Below are 20,985 nucleotides of genomic sequence, written 5' to 3' on the forward strand. Positions count from 1 at the left end.
CCAGCCAACCAGTGTCCACAAGGGAGTTTCTTTACTTTTCAGTGGCCTTTCCCCCATCCCCATAAAACACAGCTCCTTCTCTATCACAGTTGTCCAGTGGAGAGTTAATGAACCTGAAATTCCAACCAAGAACCAGAGATTCCAGAAGACAGACAAGATCAGAGCTGCTTGATACACAGTCTTGGAAAAACAGAATCTTACCATCTTATAATACCAGACTCTTAAGTTAAAACACAGAAGTCTTAAAATCTCAGAATAATAAAATAATAAATGTCAATATATTATCAACTCTGGGAATAGTTGAATCTTGGCACTTTGGAATCTTAGAATCTCTGAGTGAGAAATCCATCTTCCCACACTCTTGTCAGTGATTAGAGTCAAGGAGAGAAAGAGGACTTACGAGCACACCTGGAGCTCCTACGGAACCTCCACATAGGCTGCATCCTTAGTAGTAAAATGAAACCTCAGAGTGTTTGGTGCTGTTGATCACTTCCCACCCCTCACTGTTGAACAGCTATAGATATTCGAAACGAATAGTACTGAAATGTGCTTTCCTTTCCCTTTTTCCAATGCCTTCCAGGCCACACAAAGTAAGAAACCTGCCCCTTACCCATATATTTTAGAACAGAGCTTCTCACAGTGATAACTTCATTTCACAGGAGGACTTTGAAGACAGAAGAGACTTCATGACACCAAAAAACTGACTCAGGGTAGAACTGTGGGTTTCTAGCTAAGAGAGGAAATGTTTGCCTTTCCCAGCAATCCTTAAAGAAGTGTCAGGTGGGCAGCCACCTATGACGCAAAGCCTTGTTCGTTCCTATTGCTCGGTGTCTGAAAGCTCTGCCCATCTTTTTAGAGGGAGACCCCCTAGGCCAGTTTGGCATCAGCCAAGTCGGGGATGAGTGGAGGATTTCCTCAAGGAAGACCCTGGACCGCGAGCACACGGCCAAGTACTTGCTCAAAATCACAGCGTCTGATGGCAAGTTCCAGGCTTCGGTCACCGTGGAGATCTTTGTCCTGGATATCAATGATAACAGCCCACAGTGCTCACAGGTGAGGCTCTGGTGAGGGGTGGGGTGGAAGTGGAGGCAAGAAAGGTAGAGTGAGGGGCAGGAGAAAGGAGTAGACCCAAGGTGCCATCTCTGAGGCTGGCCATCACTGACCTCTCCTGCCCTTGCTCCCCCAGCTGGCTTCAGACTAGTGCCCCGGGGCAGGGACCATTCTAAGCATAACCCTATAAGGTTATAACCCTATAGGGTTATACCAAGCTGTTCAGGAGTCATGGTCCACATCTCTCCCCCTACATTCTCTGCAAATGGCCACATCTCCACAAAACAAATCTAGAAATGAAGTAATATGCATTCTCCAAACACAGTCTGCCATGCCTAGTGGACAACCCCTCCAGCACTCAGCTTGTTGATATGGCACTATTATCACATAGGTCCATAGGACCTGCCCCCAGACACACCCCTCCCCCATGCCCATATGTGCATATCCCCCATCCGCTTGGGTAATATGGCCCAGTGCAGATACCCTCCTTCTGCTTATACATAGACACAAACATGCAGGCAGGGCAGTTCCATTTGGTGAGGGATACTTTCCTAAGGACCTCATGTAACTCAATCCTAAATTTCCCATAGGAACAAATGTTGAGGGGTGTGTTTGTGTGTATCAGGAGAGGAACTGCGTTCTTAGAGGGCATAAACCCATAACCATTGTCATGGAGCTTTGCTTTTAAATGTATTTTTTAAAACACAGTAAGCAATTTTTAACTTTGGGAAGATTTGCATTATTCCAAATTTGCAGACAAAGTTAAACTGCTAACATTTTAATTTTATAATATCTCAAATTAGCATAATTCATATTATATAAAATCCAGTCATTCAGTATATATACATAAATGTACACTTGTACATACTCACACAGACACACACACAAAGGATCATCTACAACCCTATATATGCAGGCAAATACCTATACAGATATACACATAAGCATATACCTATGTACCTACTACATTCATCCATATACCCAGCCACAGATGCAAATGTATATATATAATTCACAGAAACATACTTACATATGCAATTGCATATAAACAAACTTTGACTTATTTGCACATGCATGTATACATATACCCTTCATCACACATAAATACATATATCTCATCACCTTTTCTTCCTCTGCTCTTATACATGCCAGTCACATAAAAGCATAGTAAATAAAGAAAGCCCGGGTTATCAGTGTGTGTGGAAAATGTCTTTTCAGGGTCCAAGATGACCACATTTTGGGTGGTCTCGGAAGGGCAACCTTTTGGGGGGAGAACGGTGGCCACCTTCTTCCTCTTTCTCCCCTCAGCCATCCTTACCACCAGCCTCCATCCTCCACAGGTCAGGAGAGGCTTGGACCTGGCTCACCATGGCCTTCCCAGGCATGGTCCACAGCATCATTGGAGCCCAGGAAAAGAGGCCTGGGCTCCACACAGCCCACCCGACACAAAGCTTCCCCCCAGAGCATGCATGGGGCCTTGCTCGCCCACACCCCACAGTGGTAGAAATCGGGATGCTTGGAAGCTGGGCCAAGACCAGCCAGTGAAGGAAAGTTGCACCCTCAGAGACCCCCAGCCTTTCCCCTGTTCCACACCCCAGCAAGCCACGAGGGTACCTGAAGTGCAGGGAGGGTGAGGCAGGCCGTAGGGCACTATGGTCCAGACCTGACACCTTCTGGAATGCCTGGTGTCAGGGCCTTCTCACCCGCCTCATCTGGCAGCCGCAGGGGCCCCTGTGGAGGAGGCTATAGCAGGTCCTTTTAGCCTGGGGTGTGGGCTTTGGATGGTGGAACTTCTTTTTTGTTCTCCCTCTTCTGATTTGTTCTTTCATCATCTTCTTCTTGTTTTTAACCTCCATTTTTTTTTGCATGTTTCATCTTTCCCTCTGTTGCCCGCCCTCCCTCCCTCTCTCTGCTTCTCTTTCTCTCTCTCTCAGTGTCTCCCTCTCTCTGTCTCTCTGCTTCTCTCTGGATCCAAGTGCAGCTCCCACAACCTCCCTCTTCTTTGTCTTGCTACCTCCAGCTTCTCTACACCGGCAAGGTCCGTGAGGATGTATTTCCAGGACACTTAATTTTGAAGGTTTCTGCCACGGACTTGGACGCTGACACCAATGCTCAGATCACATACTCTCTGCATGGCCCTGGGGCACGTGAATTCAAGCTGGATCCTCATACAGGTAGGTTTCCTGCGCTGTAGGATAGGCTCTGAGAGTCTGGTGGAAAGGACTCCTTTGGAAGAGCAGCCCAGCAGGGGGAAGAATGGAGTCCCAGGAAGCTGTCTGGTGGACAGAAGGCAGCGTTGTCCTTCCTGACCCCAGCATGGGCGTGCTCAGTGACCCAGGCAGGTTACCTAATCCCTCTCTGCTGCTATTTGTTCAGCTGCAGGATGACCAGTGAGGGCTTAAAAAAAAAAAAAAAAAAAAAATTGGGCATTTTTTTTTCTGAATATGGAAATAATATATACTCATGGTATAAAATTCAAAGAATGTAGGCATGTATTATGCAGAAACTGCAAAGTCTGCATAATAACCCCTTCCCCCAAAGACAACGACTCTTGGTGTGCATTCTATCAGACTGGTTTTCTACGCATCTCCAAAATCTCTATATAATTATTTCATGAAAATACAATACTATTTTGTAACTTGCTTTTCTTCGCTTAGCAATATTTTGAAACTCCATCATAATTCATTTTTGGTTACATGGTATTTGACTGTATGGCTAAATCACAATATACTTAATCAGTCCCTTTTTGAAAGACATACGTATAGGATGATTTCAATACATTGCTATTATAAACAATGCTGCAAAAAATGTCCTTATACATATATTTTTATCTTTGGGTTAATTATTCTATAAGATATATATATATATATATATATATATTCCTAGAAGTGAAATTATAAGCCAAAGGATAAACACATTTTATATGCTGTTAGAAATTGCCTAATTGGCCTTTAAAAATGTTGTGCCTATTTGTAGCTTTTTGGTGATCTTAAACTGGTGATGGTGGTGACGAGTGTGTTTGGGAGTATTAGGGAAGTGGGTGGGTCTGGGGGGATACGGGCTGAGATCTTTTCTGACTGTGTTGACCCCTTCTCGCTGTGACAAAACCCTCTGTAGCTGAGGTTGTCTCCCGTAGCTAGCTAGAGGGCACATGCTCTGGTAATGTCCCCTAGAAAAAGCTCAGCTTCCATCATTTCTCCGGCCAGGGGAGCTGACCACACTCACAGCCCTAGACCGAGAAAGGAAGGATGTGTATAGCCTTGTTGCCAAGGCAACAGATGGAGGTGGCCGCTCATGCCAGGCAGATGTGACTCTCCATGTGGAAGATGTGAATGACAATGCCCCACGGTTCTTCCCTAGCCACTGTGCTGTGGCTGTCTTCGACAACACCACCGTTAAGACACCGGTAGCTGTGGTATTTGCCCGGGATCCTGACCAAGGTGAGTCTGAGAAGGGTTGGAAGCCACCTCCCCTGTTCTGCTATTAACTGCTCGGTCACTTTGGGCAAGGGTCTGGCTCTCTCTGTGTCTCTCTGGGACTGGCAAGGACTGTGCTTCCTTGTTAAATCTGTGGACACGTAAACGTGGAAAATGTCCACAAACTGCATACCTAAGTGCTATGTGACAAATGATTTTAGCCATGTTTGGAGGCAGGTACAAGCCATTTCAGCCTCATTGTTTCTCCCCTGCCACTTACACCTGGGGACCTTTCAATACTGCCATTTAACTTCAGGGGCTACTTTGAACACAAACATTTAATCTTATACCAATCAGAATTATTCAGCTCTGATTAATTGGCCACAAGGAAGGAACTTTTTGGCATAAACCTCATTAAGCCCATTAAATTCCTTGATCAGGCTGGGTGCAGTGGCTCACACCTCTAATCCTAGCACTTTGGGAGACCAAGGTAGGAGGACCGTTTGAGTCCAGGAGTTTGAGGTGGCAGTGAGCTATGATGAAGGCACTACACTCTAGCCTGGGTGACAGAGAGAGACCCTGTCTCTAAATTAATTGATTAATTATTTAATCAATTTTCTGTACAGTGAAGTTGAACCATCTTCAATATTTTGCATTTTAATTTTGATGACATTATTTTCACGGGTTTCCTTTTCCTCTTTTAAAATTTACAAGGCAAATTGAATTTATCCAAGAGTATTTGATCCATATTGTACCAATTATAGCTTCTGCCACCATGAATTATTCTATTGTGGCTTATTTTACATATATGTAAAATATATATATATCATCCAATTTTCCTGAGTCAAAATTTATAATTCAGATAGGGTAAAAAAAATGCCCTCAGGTTCTAAGTAGCCAGATCAACATAGCATAATGATGATGATAAAAGTGGGATCAAAACACCCTGCTTTGTTTGACACCAGCAGAGTAAAATTAAGACTTCCTAGAGGAGGTGATTTTTAGCTTGGCATTGAAGGAGGAGAGAGATTTTGGAGAGATGCAGGGGTTCTGGGGAGGGCCAACAGGCAGTGCAAAGGCAGGGTAGCTGGACCTGGGAAATGAGTGTGTGTGGGGTGTAACAAATGCAAGTGGACAGACTCATTGGCGGTGCAGAGCCAGGTTTGATAGGACAGATCCAGAACACATCAGAGCTGGAGTGATGCATAAGCCATTTCATCTAACACCCCCTACCCCCATCTAATGGCCATGAGGCCCTGTAGGTGCTCAGTTAGCCACTGCTTGCACACCTCCGGGCATAGGAAGCTCCCTACTTCCTAGGCAGCCCCTTCCTTCAAGTACTACTTCCTGGGGCTGACACTGGTCCTGGTCCTGCCCTTTGTACTCACACACAGGTCTTCGAGACCCCTCAACCATGACAGCCCTTCTGTCACTAGAGATGATGACTACTTACTCCAGTCTCAGCCTCCCTTTCCAAATGGAAGAGCCCTAATTTCTTCAATCACGTGGTTCCAATTCCATCTTCCTTCTAAGATGCATTCCCTTGCATTGTACCGATTTGCTATTAATCCTTCACAATGGTTATTCTAACCCAAATATTTACCAGGCGTGGCCTGACCACCATCTCCCTTTCTTCATAAAAATTATGGTCTCTTCACAGAAATGTATATATGGGGAAGTTGCGTGGTATGTGCATTTAGCGGATATAAATTCAACTCTTCTCGTAGGCAATTCCTGCCACTATTCCACCAAAGGGTGTGTGTCTCATGTGTATGAGGTGGGAGACACTTAGGCTCAGGGCCTGTGTTCATCCCACTGAATGAGGATCTCACAGCTGAGCAGTAAATGTTGGTATTCTTCATACACTATGGCCCCTATACAAGCCAACTGCTTCAACTGGTACTTAACCAAAGAAAATAATAGAATCCGGGCCAAAGCTGAAGAAACACTGCATGTTTTGATTTGCTAAGAACTTCCATGGGTGTGTTTATTTTCTTAACTTTTTACCTTGACATAATCATAGACTCTTAGGAAGTTGCAAAAAGAGTACTGAGAGCGCACCCTGCACCCAGCCTTTCCAATGGCATCATCTTATACAGCTGTAGCATAACCTCAAAACCAGAAAATTGACATTGGCACATCGCTGGTAACTAGACTACGGGCCTTATTCAGATTTCACCAGTTTTTATACGCACTCATTTGCGTGTGTGTGTATGTGTGTGTGTGTGTGTGTGTGTGTGTAGTTCTACACAGTATCATTCTATGTGTAGATTCCTGTAAAGAACACCACAGTCAAGATACAGAACTGTTCTATCACAACCAAAGCACTTGCTATGTGGGTGGTTTTATCTTGTACACTTTTCAATTATAAGCTGATGTTGGACCCCAACCCCCACCAATATTTTTGGATGGTTTGATAGGTTTGCAGACCAGACCACCACCCACCTCCCAAGACCCTTTGCCACCCACCTTAATCAAGACCCCTGCTGGAGAGATGCTCACTCCTAATATCCCCTGTGCATGTTAGCAAGCCTTCGTGGGGAGCCCCCTCTTCAGGCCCTCCTGTGGCCGCGGGGCTTGTGGCAGGCAGGGTCAGAGGTGCCCTCAGTGTGATTCACGCCCTTGGTCACCCCCGCAGGCGCCAACGCGCAGGTGGTTTACTCTCTGGCGGATTCGGCCGAAGGCCACTTCTCCATCGACGCCGCCACGGGCGTGATCCGCCTGGAGAAGCCGCTGCGGGTCCCCCCGCAGGCAGCGCTGGAGCTCACGGTCCGCGCCTCCGACCTGGGCACCCCGATCCCGCTGTCCACGCTGGGCACCGTCACGGTCTCGGTGGTGGGCCTCGATGACTACCTGCCAGTGTTCCTGAACACCGAGCACAGCGTGCAGGTGCCGGAGGACGCCCAGCTGGGCACGGAGGTGCTGCGGCTGGCCACCCTCACGCGCCCGGGCGCCGAGAACACCGGCTACCGCATCGTCAGCGGGAACGAGCAGGGGCGGTTCCGCCTGGACCCCCGCACAGGTGAGCCAGCGCCTGCGCCAGCCCCACCCCTCCACGCACGGGCACGGGCACGGGCACGGTCCCGCAGTGCTTTGGATTCCTCACACGTGGGGCGTATCTGCCCCCGCACAGCCCCCTCCCCGAGCAGACCTCCTTTGGCTGTTTCTCCCCCCTCTGCATGCATCTCTCCAGCTACCTGGTCCCTTCTTCCGCCCTGGGGCCAGCTTAGCTGGGACCCTTCCTTTTCCCCCCACATTCCCACCCAGCACTCTGTGCCTGGACCCCCCAGCAATCCACTCTCCTCCCACAGTTCTTGGCTCCATGGTCTGAAGGGCAGCCCTCCATCCTTGGCGCAGAGGCACCAAGCACCTGCTGGAATCTGGTGGAGCAGCCCAGGACCAGGCTGCCTGTTTCCCTCCTGGAGTCCCCCCAATCCTCCCCCAAACATCCTGGCACCCCTGCATCTTCCTTGGTTCTCATGAAGAGAGAAAGAACTAGGGAACCATCTCTCTTCTTTCCTCCTAGCTGTAGAAGGGTCTAAGTCAGACTCACAGAAACTCATGGTAGGGCCCCAGAGGTCAGCCCATGGCTCATGCAGACACAGCGCCCCTGGAATGCTGCTCTCTACCTCCCAAAATAACTACCTTACCATTGGGCAGTATTTTAGAAAAGTTTTTATTGTGGAGATCTAAGACATATTAAAAAACAGAACAGTACAACAGACCCCCACGTTCCCACCACATGGCTTTAGTAATTATCAGTAGAAGCCAGTGTGGTTGTCTCTTTACCCTTCAGCCCCAAACCCACCTATTGTTGTGTTGTTTTAAAGCAAATTCCAGACACCGTATGGTTTCATTTCTAAAGATTTTGATGTGTATCTCTAAATGATAAGAACTCCTTTATAAACAAAACCACAATACCTTATCACACCTACAAGGTAACAATTCCTTAATATCACCTACTACCCAGCCAGTTTTCCAGATTAACTCATAAATGTCTTTTTGAAGTTGGTTTGTCAATATCCTTAAAATGTCCACGTATTGAATTTGGTTGAGTCTCTTTTAATCTCTAACACTTTCTTCTTCCTCTTTATTTTTCCCTGCCATTTACTTAATGAAACCTTTGAGTTGTGTCTGATAGAATCTTCCATACTTTGGAATGGCTGGCTGTATCTTTATAATGTCATATAGCATAACCTTCTGGCCCTTATATTTCCTATGAATGACATTGGATGGAAGGCCTTGGTCAGGTTCAGCCAGCAATGCTTTGTAGATAATGCTGTGCTAGTCACATCATGTTGGGAGGCACATAAGAGCCAGTTGGCTCTTTTCTCTGATGTTAAGATTGACAGTGAGCTCAGATGTCAGCCCTATCCATTGTAGATTTCTTCATCAGCCTTCCTTCTAATAATTTCAGCAGCCATTGCTAATTATTCCCTAGATATACTATTTCATAAGGGGCTACAAAATGGTGATTTTCTAACCCTGTCATTCCTCATTCATTTACCAACTGAACTCTTTTATAAAGAAAAGTTTCTACCACTAACCATTTGGTTATCTAGGAACAGCAGGATAAATCCTTGCTCGTTCTCTTCTTTTCCAGTTTTCAGAATAATAAATCTATGCCTTAACAATTTGTTGAACAACTTTGGGTATTATGAAACTCTTCCTATAATCTGAGATCTGTCATTGACTAGTTGGATGAGGTTGGGCAAGTTTTACTTGTTAAAGCATCAGTTGACTCACCTAGAAAGTGGGAATCACAATTGTTCCTGCAGCACAGGGTTTTTATAGATCTAAATGGGATAAATTTAGCATTACAGAAATGAATGAGGGAGACACTGCTGTTGGGAATGATAATAAAGAAAATGAGAGCAGATGAGGGGGAAGAAGAGGGGACAACAAAGAGGGAGACGAAGGGGGAGGTGACGGCAGAGACTCAGATCTCCTGGTCCTGTGGAGCTGCCTGTCCTGGGCTGGGCTCAGACCCCCCCCCCCCCCCCCGTCCTCTGCCTTGGTGGCTCCAGCTGCCTTATTGCTCCAGTCACTGCTTGTTTCTTCAGGGATCCTGTACGTCAACAGGAGCCTGGACTTTGAGACAAGCCCCAAGTACTTCCTGTCCATCGAGTGCAGTCGGAAAAGCTCTTCCTCCCTCAGTGACACGACCACGGTCGTGGTCAACATCACTGATGTCAACGAACACCGGCCCAGATTCCTCCAGGATCTGTACAGCGTGAGGGTCTCAGAGAATGCCATCGTGGGCGACGTCATCCTCACGGTAAGGATCTGCAGCTTTGCTCTTTGTGGGGCACAGACCCTGCCGTGGGTTCCTATCTCACACACACACGTCCCCGCCCCCAGGCACAGATTAGTTTATTAAATTAATACACTGTAGACCTGACTATGGCTTGTAGTTACTCAGCCAAACCGTCTACCTTGAGAGAATGTCTCAGAGCTACGTGATGAGATTGGAGGTTGGCATGGGATGGGTGAGCTGTGTTAGGAGACGAAGGAGAGGAGGCAGACCCCAGAGGACTGCCAGACTCCAAAGCCTGGGAAGGCCTGGGCACAGTGAGTGACATGGCATGACGGTGGGGTGGCGGAGGGAACGTCAAATAATACGTCTTTGCATTTAAATGCGTGGTTTCTCCCTCCTTGAATGGAGTGAAACCCAACTCTGCAGCCACACTCACACTGCCTTCCAGGCTCCTCCCCTTCTGCTCCTGAAGTGCACCTAGACTCCTCCCACACAGGAAGTTGTGCCTTTCCCCGGCATCTTCTGCACTTCCACGTCTCTGGGCTTGCACTGTGCCCTCTGCCGGAATGTCCACCCCATCCTTCCCATCCTTTGAGGCTTCGTGATCCTTTTCTGATCTCCCCGGGTGTGACATGCCACTGTGTTCTCTGTGCTCTCATAAGGCTGCTCATACTTTGACCCCAGTTAGAATTATGTATGAAATCAGACATTAAATTTTCTGTAGACAGAGTTATTTTGGTGCATTCCTCACCTCCTAGCACAGGCCCCAGTACTCTGTCAGCATGAGTGAATGAATAAATGAACCATGGCATGCTGAAGTCCACGCTAGGATGTGAATGACGATAGTCCCCTGACAGGGACTACTGTGGTCCAGGGACTGCCAGCCCAATGGCGGTCATTAGCACAGGGACATATCTGTCCCCTCCTACACCCCAGGGCCAAGATTCCTGTCTGGTTCCCTCTTGTCCCTCCATTCACAATCACCCTCCCCCCCTACAGGTGTCAGCAACTGATGAAGATGGACCCCTAAATAGTGCCATTACCTATAGCCTGGTAGGAGGGAACCAGCTGGGGCACTTCACCATCCACCCCAAGAAGGGGGAGCTGCAGGTGGCCAAGGCTCTGGACTGGGAACAGGTGAGTCATTGGGGGGCACCCAGCCTGAGCTCATTAGGGCAGAGATATGGTCCTGGGCAGGTCTGTAGGATGAATTGCGATCAACACCCCATCGTGACACTTCCTCAGACCTGCCTGGAATGTCTCCCATTTGTTTCTCTGTGGGGCCTCTGTGGACTGGGAGGCCAGAGGCAGGAGGGGGACTGAGTGACCCGTAACCTTCCCTAGAGGAGCTCAGGTGGCTCCTCACAATGACCGGACTCATTAGATCATTGCAGTGACAGCTACCACTTATTGAGCCCCTGCTCTGTGCCAAACACTTTCCTAAATGCGGTATATGCCAATCAGTCCTCAAAATACTCCTAGGGAGTCGCTTTCCAAGATCTCATAGCTAGGAAATGGTTGAGTAGGAAATCACTCCTATTTCTGTCTGACTCCAGAACCTGAGTCCCAGAGTGCTGTGGGTGGGCCAAGGGGGTGGGCATAGGGAAGTGTCTTCACCTTCTTTTTCTGAAAACATTCGTGATGAGTCAGGGGGCAGAAGTGAGGGTCCTCATTGCTAACCTCCACTGGGCCTCTTGCAACAGACCTCCAGCTATTCCCTGAGTCTCCGAGCCACAGACAGCGGGCAGCCCCCTCTGCACGAGGACACGGACATCACTATCCAGGTGGTTGATGTCAATGATAACCCACCGAGATTCTTCCAGCTCAACTACAGCACCACTGTCCAGGTGAGCTCAAGCCTCCGAAGGCACCCTGCGCCTTCCTCCCTTCATTTCTCTCCCACCAGACGGTGCTCCTCGGTGGTATCAGAACACCCAGACAGTGGCTGTGACCTTGCCACTGACTTCCCTCAAGGCAACACAGGCAGCTGAAGGGATTATGGAATTTAAAATAATCAGGCACTGTGGTAGGCACTTCCACTTTCGTCATCTCTCTGGAGGCTCACGACAGCCATGTGGAGTAGGAAGTTCTCATTTTATAGATTTAAAATATGGAGGTGCAGAAACATGCCGTAGCTAGAATGTGGCAAACTCAGGATGTAAACCCAGGTAGTTTTCCAGATCCCAAGCTATTTCCACTATTCCAGTGATTTTCAAATAGGATTTGGAGAGGGCCTTGGGATTCTACGAGGAATTGTCAGGGTTATAAAAGGTGAGGGAGGGGAGGAAATGAATAAGAGGGCAGAATTCCAGGTCCGATTACGTGTTACCCAGGGTTGTTCCACGTTTACCTGTTTTATATATTATGGGTATGAATTGGGATACTTTGCCTAGAAATAACATATTCCCTGACTAAAAGTTTGTTAAATAAGAAGGATTTATTATTTCATATAACAAGGCATCTGATGGAAAATTCCATTCCGGAATAGGTTATTTTAGTAGGAAAGTGATACTATGGCTACGGGTTAACGGCTTTGAAGTTCCCTCATCCTCTCCCTCATGATTGTAAAATGGCTGCTGCAGCTCCAACGTCTCATCTTTTCCTAACTGTCTTCAAAGGCAAATAGAAGGGGGCTTCTTTTGAAGGATCTCTTTTTATCAAAGATGATGACTTTTCAGAAATGCTACTTGGTAGACGTCTCCAATGGTCAGAATTGGATCACTAGCTCACCCCTGAACCAAACATTGACGCAGGGAATCAGATTATTATAACTGACTTAGACCAATCATAGTCCATTTCTTCTTTGGAGGGGCACATCTTTCCTGAGGATATTGCCACCCCATGCCTGAACAAAAGCAAGATTTTATAAGAAAGAAAGAAAGAAAGAAAGAAAGAAAGAAAGAAAGAAAGAAAGAAAGAAAGTTAGTTTATTGGATAGGCAACCATCAATTTCTGTCCATTAGATTCAGTTTGTAGATAACATTGGGATACTAAAAATATGGCTAACTATCATTGTGTTATATAATAGCATGCTGAATCCCCATGTTATAAAACAAAGGCTGAATGATACCCAGGGGATTAATTTTTCTTAATTGAATTCCTAATCATCTTTGAATTTGCTCATCACCTGTGCATTGCATTCGTCCTCTAAGCAAGAAACCATTTATAGGTGTTCACTTGGCCCTGCAAATCATATGCATCCCACGTACTAACTAATTTATATACATGATTCATCAGCTGTGTGACTTTGGGCAGGTCACCTCTCTGTAGAGTAAACGGCTTGACCTTGGTCTCTAAGTACCCTTCTAGCCATGGTGGGCTTTGTTTCTAAGACCCAACCTCCCTGCCCTCAGGGAGCTCCTGGTCTAGACTGAAAAGTCAACAACTACCTCAAAAGCAGGTAGGATGAATGAGTGTCAGCTCAAGATCCAGGCATGGCCTGGGAGCGGTCAAAGTGCTGAGGACTCATCCCAGATGGGCAGATCTAGAAAAATACAAAAGCAGGCCGGGCGTGGTGGCTCATGCCTGTGATCCTAGCACTCTGGGAGGCCGAGGCAGGAGGATTGCTCGAGGTCAGGAGTTTGAGACCAGCCTGAGCAAGAGCGAGACCCCGTCTCTACTAAAAAATAGAAAGAGATTAGCGGGCCAACTAAAAATATAGAAAAAAATTAGCCAGGCATGGTGGCACATGCCTGTAGTCTCAGCTACTCAGGAGGCTAAGGTAGCCAGATTGCTTGAGCCCAGGAGTTTGAGGTTGCTGTGAGCTAGGCTGATGCCATGGCACTCTAGCCTGGCCAACAGAGTGAGACTCTGTCTCAAACAAAAAAAAAAAAAAAGAGAGAGAGAAAAGAAAAACACAAAAGCAAGGGTGGGGGCTCATTTTGCTCTTTGGTCTTCCTCACTCTTGGTCTCAGGAGTACTCCCCCATCGGCAGCAAAGTCCTACAACTGATCCTGAGTGACCCGGACTCCCCAGAGAATGGCCCCCCCTACTCATTCCGAATCACCAAGGGGAACAATGGCTCTGCTTTCCGAGTGACGCCGGATGGCTGGCTGGTGACTGCCGAGGGCCTGAGCAGGCGGGTCCAGGAATGGTATCAGCTCCAGATCGAGGTGAGAGCTGGGCCTCCGGTGGGGAAATGGCAAAAGTAACTATGCTGGCAACAGCATTACCAGTGCTTCTGTCATTCTACCCCAGTTATGGATGAGGAAACTGAGGTACAAGGAGGTTAAGTGAGTGGCTTTAAGTAATACTGTTAATAAGTGGCAGTGGTGGGTTGCTTCCAACCTAAGCACTCTGACTCCGGACCCCAAACTCTTAATTCTCACACATCCTCACTCTGGCTCTGACTCCTAGAGTTTGGCCAGAACAGCTCTCTGAACCTCAGGTGCTAACAGCAAGACCTACGTCACGGAATTGGTGTGGGGCCTGAATGAGCGATTGTATGCACACGTTGGGGGGATTGTGCTGGTATCGTTATGGGGTGTGTGGGAATTGCCCAGGAACTGTGGCCAGGTTGGTGATCAGACATTTCTCCCTCACTTCATTCCCCCCAAATCCCTTTCCTCAGTCTCAAGTCCAGTGGACCCTACTGTTCTGTGAACTTAGAGGGTGGGAGTGATGTATTTATTCATTCAGTCAGTGATTCAGTCTCACAACAAGTATTTATTGAGCACCTACTATATGCCAATCCCTATGCTAACTGCTAGGAATATAGCAGAGCATAGGAAGGGAATAAATGTTTCCTCTCCCCAGGGGCCTTCCATTCTAATTATGGATATAAACAGTAAACAGATGAAGAAAGAAATAATACCCATACGAACTGTGATAAAAAAAAATAAAATGATGAGAGACTCCTAAGTCACAAGGAACACTCATATTCAGAGGGAGGCTGCCCCCATGAGGTGACACTTGAGTGGTGATCTGAGCTGCCAACCACGTGACAGGCAGGCAGGAGAGTGTTCCAGGCAGGAAGAACAAGATGAGTTCAAGCGTTGGGAAAGCGCTTGAACTGGTCCAAGATGTGACCAAGGTGGTCAGAGCTCAGAGCATCCTGAGCAATGGTGGGAGTGAAGCTGGAGAGATGGGCTGGGTGGATCATGGTGGCCTTGTGGCTTGGGTCACTGTGTTATCTGAGGTCCAAACTGTGATCTTTTGAGAGCGAGAGAGGCACTGTCTTAGTCCATTCAGGCGGCTACAATAGAATACCATAGACAGCGTGGCTGAAAGAATAGAAATTTATTTCTCACAGTCTGGAGGACAGAAGTTTGAGATCAGGGTGCCAGCACGACTGGGTTCTGCATTCTCTACAAAACCTTCAGAAAATGCATATTTATAGACCAGTGCTTTGGAGTGAGGTTTTTTCCTCCAAATGCAACAGTGTGCAGAGCCTGCCCTCAAGCGGGGCGTGGGGCAAAGAGACGTGACGTGGCTCTGCAAGGGGGCCCAGAGAGCGCTGCGGTTCTGCTGGGTGACAGCAGCGTTTGTTTTGCCCACAGGCATCAGACAGCGGCGTCCCTCCCCTCTCGTCTTCCACATCCGTCCGAGTCCACATCACGGAGCAGAGCCACTACCCACCGTCCGCCCTCCCGCTGGAGATCTTCATCACCGTCGGGGAGGAGGAGTTCCAGGGCGGCATGGTGGGTAAGATCCACGCCACGGACCGAGACCCTCAGGACACGCTGACCTACAGCCTGGCAGGAGAGGAGACCCTGGGCAGGCGCTTCTCAGTGGGGGCCCCCGATGGCAAGATTATTGCCGCCCAGGGACTGCCTCATGGCCACTACTCGTTCAATGTCACCGTCAGCGATGGGACCTTCAGCACCACAGCCGGGGTCCATGTGCACGTGTGGCACATGGAGCGGGAGGCTCTGCAGCAGGCCATGTGGATAGGCTTCCAGCAGCTCAGCCCCGAGGAGCTGGTGAGCGACCACTGGCGGAACCTGCAGAGGTTCCTCAGCAACAAGCTGGACATCAAACGGGCCAACATCCACTTGGCCAGCCTTCAGCCTGCAGAGGCCGTGGCTGGTGTGGACGTGCTCCTGGTCTTTGAGAGGCATTCTGGAACCTTCTACACCCTCCAAGAGCTGGCATCCATCATCACTCGCTCTGCTAAGGAGATGGAGCATGCAGTGGGGGTTCAGATGCGGTCAGCCATGCCCGTGGTGCCCTGCCCGGGGCCAAGCTGCCAGGGTCAAATCTGCCAAGACACAGTGCTCCTGGACCCCAAAGTTGGGCCCACGTACAGCACCGCCAGGCTCAGCATCCTCACCCCGAGGCACCAGCTGCAGAGGAACTGCTCCTGCAATGGTGAGAAGTGGGTCTTCCCTAGGGACAGCCAGCACCGTTGGGCTCAGCCCGCCTGACTGTAAGCATGGAGTCCGTGAGGTCAAAGGCAGGCATGCTGGGCAATGGCTCCTTTCTAGCTGTGTGACCCTGGAAAAGTCCCCCTCTAACTCACACACAGAGAGCTTAGTTCATGTACAAAATGTGAGCAATGACCCTGTTTGCCACCCAAGGATTGAATGGGACAAAGTCAGTCCAAGGGCTCCGCGAGGACTACTTTATGTGGCGGTGACACTTCTGGTTGCTTTTGCAGGTACAGCTGCCAGGCTCAGTGGTCAGAGCTACGTGCGGTATAGGCCCCCAGAAGTTCGAAACTGGCACATCCGTTTCTATCTGAAAACGCTCCAGCCACAGGCCTTCCTCCTGTTCACCAACGAGACAGCGTCGATTTCCCTGAAGGTAGGACGCCGCCAGCCTGAGAGATTTCATGTGGGTGTCCCGGGCTGGGGAGGTGAGGGGCAGGCGTGAGGATGGACAAGAAGCGCATTTCTGGCAAAGAAATCCCTGCTTGGTTTTCAGGGATGCTGGGTGTGACTGTTGGGCCAGGACACAGGACTATCCAGTCCTGGATGGCCACAGCCACCCCACTTCCCCAGCCTGTCCAAGGACAACTGCAGGTGGCGCTGCTTGCTCTGCAGGGTGAGAGAGAAAGAGAGACGGGTACCAGCCCTGGTGCTGTCGCCACTTTTGCTGAGGAACAGGCCAGTGTTTCCCAAGGGACCGGGGGGGGGGGGGGGGCCCGGGGGTGGTGGCTACCACTGGAGGTGCTCAAGATGACAAACCCAGTATGAAGTCACATGGAATCACATGGAAGAAAAATTAGTGTCCTTTCTAATGGTCTTCCAGTCCTCTGATTGCGTCATGTAGGAAGTCTCAGTCGGCCTGCCTGATTTTTTTTTTAATTTTTTTAATTTTTATTTTTTTAATTTCAGAATATTGCAGAGGTACAAATGTTTAGGTTACATATATTGCCTTTGCCCCACTCGAGTCACAGCTTCAAGTGTGTCCACCCCCCAGACAGTGCGCACTGCACTCATTAGGTGTGAATATACCCAGCGCCTCCTCCCACCTCCTACCTGTCCGACACTCGATGAATGTTGCTACCATATGTGCACATCAATGTTGATCAATTAGTACCAATTTGATGGTGAGTACATGTGGTGCTTGTGATACTGCCCTTAGTAGAACGGGCTCCAGCTCCACCCAGGACAATATAAGAGGTGCTAGATCACCATTGTTTTTTATAGCTGATTTAACTAACACCTTTATCACATGTGCCAATCTCCCATTTTAACAAAGAGAAAGCTGACTTTGGCCACTAGATTTCAATTCATTCAGCGCAGAATCACTGAGCATCTCCGACGTGACAGGCACTGTTCTGGGTGTATTTGTGAGAAAACAAGGGTAAAAACGGCAAATAGAGTCTTCAGATTATTACCAAATAGTTTTTTCTTGCGGATCCCCTGAAAAAGTTTTGGAGACCCACTTTGAGAACTGCTGAACTGTTGAGTAAGGAAGTAGGAATGAGAGGGAAGTTTTTTGAATCCCTGAAGGCCAGTGTTTACAAAGCCTGCAAAAAAGACCCTAAAACACGGAGTCTTGATCAGCAAGGCGTCTCTGGGCCTCAGTGTCCCCATGTGGGAGATGGAGATGTCATCCATACCCAGACCATCCCATGAAATGTGGTAGGGGCCGAATGAGACCATAGACAGGAGAGGACTTTGAGGGTTTTTATGCTGTACAAATGCGATGTCTAAAACAGCCTTGAAAATCGCTGAACACTACCCCTCCTACCCATGAAAACACAAAGAACATCCTTTGAACTGGCAGCCTGTTAGCAGGTTTACAGGGACTCCCTGGCTTTGCTGACGGCTGTTTGGGTTTTCTTTGCAGCTGGCCAAGGGGGTGCCGCAGCTGGAATACCACTGTTCAGGAGGTTACTATGGAAACCTCTCCTCCCGGCGCCACGTGAATGACCAAGAGTGGCACTCCATCCTGGTGGAGCAGATGGACACCTCCATTCGCCTGTTGGTTGACAGCGTGGGCGATGCCTTCCTTGTGGTCCCAGAGAACTGCTGGAGTCCGAGGCCTGAGAGACACCTCTTGCTGGGCGGCCTCGTCCTCTCGCCTTCTTCCTCAAATGTCTCCCAGGGCTTCGAAGGCTGCCTGGATGCTGTATTGGTCAACGGAGAGGCCCTGGAGCTGCTGTCCCAGGGCAAGACAGCGGCAGGCTTGCTGGAGACACAGGCCCTAACCCAGTGCTGCCTCCACAGTGACGACTGCATCCAGAACCCGTGCCTCAATGGGGGGAAGTGCTCGCAGGCCCCCGGGGCAGGTAAGGGCGGGGGTGGGGGCTGGCCCCCAGGTCTACCCCAGAAGGCTCTTTGGAGGACCCTGACACGTTGGCCTGACAATCATGTCACTGTAGAGCTTATAAGCAAGTTCCTTCACCACAGCCCCATGAGGGAGGGAAGGAGGAAGAGAGCTCCGTTTTACAGCTCAGGAACCTGCTGGGTGGGAAGGGATGCCCAGAGAGGGAAAGGAACTTGTCCCAGGCCACACAGCTCTTAAGTGGGAGGGGCATGTTAGGGTAGAAGTCTCAGTGAAGAGCTCCTGCCTCCCGATTCCACATCTCCGTCTCTTCCCCTCGCTATCCTGTGAGTAGCAGGTTGGGATCTGCTAGGTCTACACTAGGGGAAGCCAAGAGTCTTCCTTCTCCCTCAATAAAAACTTTCTACTATTTTTGGGATAAGGGTGGACAGGCGTAGAGACGTTGGGTACAGAAGACTGAGTTAATCACACACCTTAGTGTCATCACTGGTCCATGCAAAGTCTCTTTCTCATTCCCCTTTAACCTATACTCCACTGCCTTCCCCTCCCTCTAGAGGCAAACATTTAAAGTTTTTGAATGAGTTCTTGCAAAATGCCTATTACTGTTTTCACATGCTTGAATCTTTAATTTATGTAAGTGGTATATAATTGTTTATACTTTCACTCAGCAACATATTTTTAAGATCTGTCCCTGCTGCCATAAGCAATTTTTATTCACTGCTTTGAATCGCTGCTCAGTACTCCATGGTGTGCAGGCACTCAGTTTCCTTCTTCGCCCTCCCAATGATACATGTCCTGGTGGCTTCAAATGCCCATCTCCATCAAAGGTGCTGCAGCGAACATCCTCATGTGTGTCTCCTTATGATCCTGTGTGAGAGTTTCCTTCACACACACACACACACACACACGCATACCCTACACCCAGGGGTGGAATTCACATATTCACAGTATGCAAATAGTTATTTTTACTAAATAAGGCTAAATTGCTCTCAGCATGGCTGTAGCAGTCTATATTTCATCTGCAGAGCAAGAGGTTCCTATGTACCCACGTGCCTGTCAATACTTGGCCTTATCCTATTTTCTGATTTTTGACTGGCTAATCATACTGTCATTTCTACCTGCAAAATATCCAAGGAGTCATCACTTTTCTGCATCCCCACTGCTGTCCCTCTGACCCAAGCTCCCATCACCTCTCAGCTTTTCTCCAGCACCAGCCACCTCCCTGTTCTCCAGCTTCTCTCCGCCCCTTCCCCCTTATAGCAGGAGCCAGTGTGATCTTTATCTGCTGCAGAACTGCGCATGCCACTCTCCTGCTGAGAACCACTCCAGGGTGCTGCGCCCCCAGCTGTCAGGATGGGATAGGGTCCAAATCCCTGCATGTGGCTCCCCCACACTCCCCCTGTTCCTTGCCAGCCTGGCCCACCCTGTGGTTTTAGTCCCTGGAGCACGCCACACCCTCTCTCAAGCCTCTGCACACTCTCCTCCTGGGCCTGAAACACCTTCCTCTCCACCCTCTGCCTTCCTGCCTGCCTAATTTCTACTCATCCTGCAGGTCTCAACTGCAGTATCTCCCTGGCCCTGAGCCCAAGCTTGCCTCCCACTCCCGACATTTCCCTTCAATGAAACCAATTTTATCATAATGACTGAGATGCTAATATAGTATTATATTAACAGATAACTGTGTAGGCTTGAACCCCAGTTTTGCCACTGACTAGCTGTGTGACCTTGAGCAGATGTCATCGGTTCTCTGTGCCTCTTTCTCTCATCTGCCGTCTCCCTGCGCCTGTCCCTGATGAGGACGGTAACAGTCACCCATCTCAGGGTCGCCGTGAGGATCAAATGAACCAATACGTGAAGATTCTTAGAACAGTGACTAGCACTAATCAAGTGTTTATTAGTATTATTCTGTTCATTCCTAATCTTTAAGTGACTGTTTTCTCTGCTGGAGTGTAAGTCGTTTGAGGGCAGGAACCGAGTGCTCTTGCTCGGTGGGGCACAGAGGAGGCCCTCAACGAGTCAATGGTGACCGAGTGGCTGCGTGAACACCTGGGTCTGCACACGTGCCAGGGCCTCCCCTAATTGCCGGGCCGCTGCGCTCCTCACCTTCCTCCTCCTTCTCCCAGGCTACGTCTGCAGGTGCCCCCCGCAGTTCTCTGGGAAGCACTGTGAACGAGCGCGGGAGAACTGCACTTCTGCGCCCTGCCTGGAAGGTGGAACTTGCATCTCCTCCCCCGAAGGAGCTTCCTGTAACTGCCCGCACCCTTACACGGGCGACAGGTGAGTCCAGCAGAGGCCGCCCGCCACTGGCGCCTCACCCTGGGTGTGGCACCATTAGAGAATGACCTGTGCACTCTGACCTCTAGAAAGGCTAGTGGGAGGCAAGGAGCCGAGTGCTCCAGCGACCTGACCTTCAGGCCTTTTGCACATGTTGTTAAGTCTTCTCCCTCCAACCACCCGCATCAGAATGCTTTGGGAGGAGGGAGATTTCCCAAGCCCTATTCGGAACCATTGAATTAGACTCAGGAGTTGAGGCTTACGAATCTGCATTTTTAACCAGCTCCTTGAGTAGCTCTGATCTTTGCTGCA

At 49.0% G+C, this 20,985-nt stretch overlaps 1 protein-coding gene across 1 annotated transcript in view; it reads left to right on the forward strand.

Annotated features, from left to right (window-relative positions):
* FAT2 (FAT atypical cadherin 2) overlaps nt 1-20,985 on the forward strand; it is a 48,130-nt gene that overhangs the window by 23,990 nt on the left and 3,155 nt on the right. Inside the window, exons 10-21 of the mRNA XM_069484348.1 lie at nt 857-1,053; nt 3,071-3,224; nt 4,257-4,490; nt 7,105-7,488; nt 9,530-9,744; nt 10,723-10,860; nt 11,427-11,570; nt 13,638-13,835; nt 15,222-16,032; nt 16,322-16,467; nt 17,962-18,403; nt 20,523-20,676. Coding sequence (XP_069340449.1) covers nt 857-1,053; nt 3,071-3,224; nt 4,257-4,490; nt 7,105-7,488; nt 9,530-9,744; nt 10,723-10,860; nt 11,427-11,570; nt 13,638-13,835; nt 15,222-16,032; nt 16,322-16,467; nt 17,962-18,403; nt 20,523-20,676 — 3,217 coding nt within the window. The remainder of the gene's footprint in view (nt 1-856; nt 1,054-3,070; nt 3,225-4,256; nt 4,491-7,104; nt 7,489-9,529; nt 9,745-10,722; nt 10,861-11,426; nt 11,571-13,637; nt 13,836-15,221; nt 16,033-16,321; nt 16,468-17,961; nt 18,404-20,522; nt 20,677-20,985) is intronic.

The sequence above is a fragment of the Eulemur rufifrons genome, chromosome 10 (assembly GCF_041146395.1).
Source record: "Eulemur rufifrons isolate Redbay chromosome 10, OSU_ERuf_1, whole genome shotgun sequence".
NCBI lineage: Eukaryota > Metazoa > Chordata > Mammalia > Primates > Lemuridae > Eulemur > Eulemur rufifrons.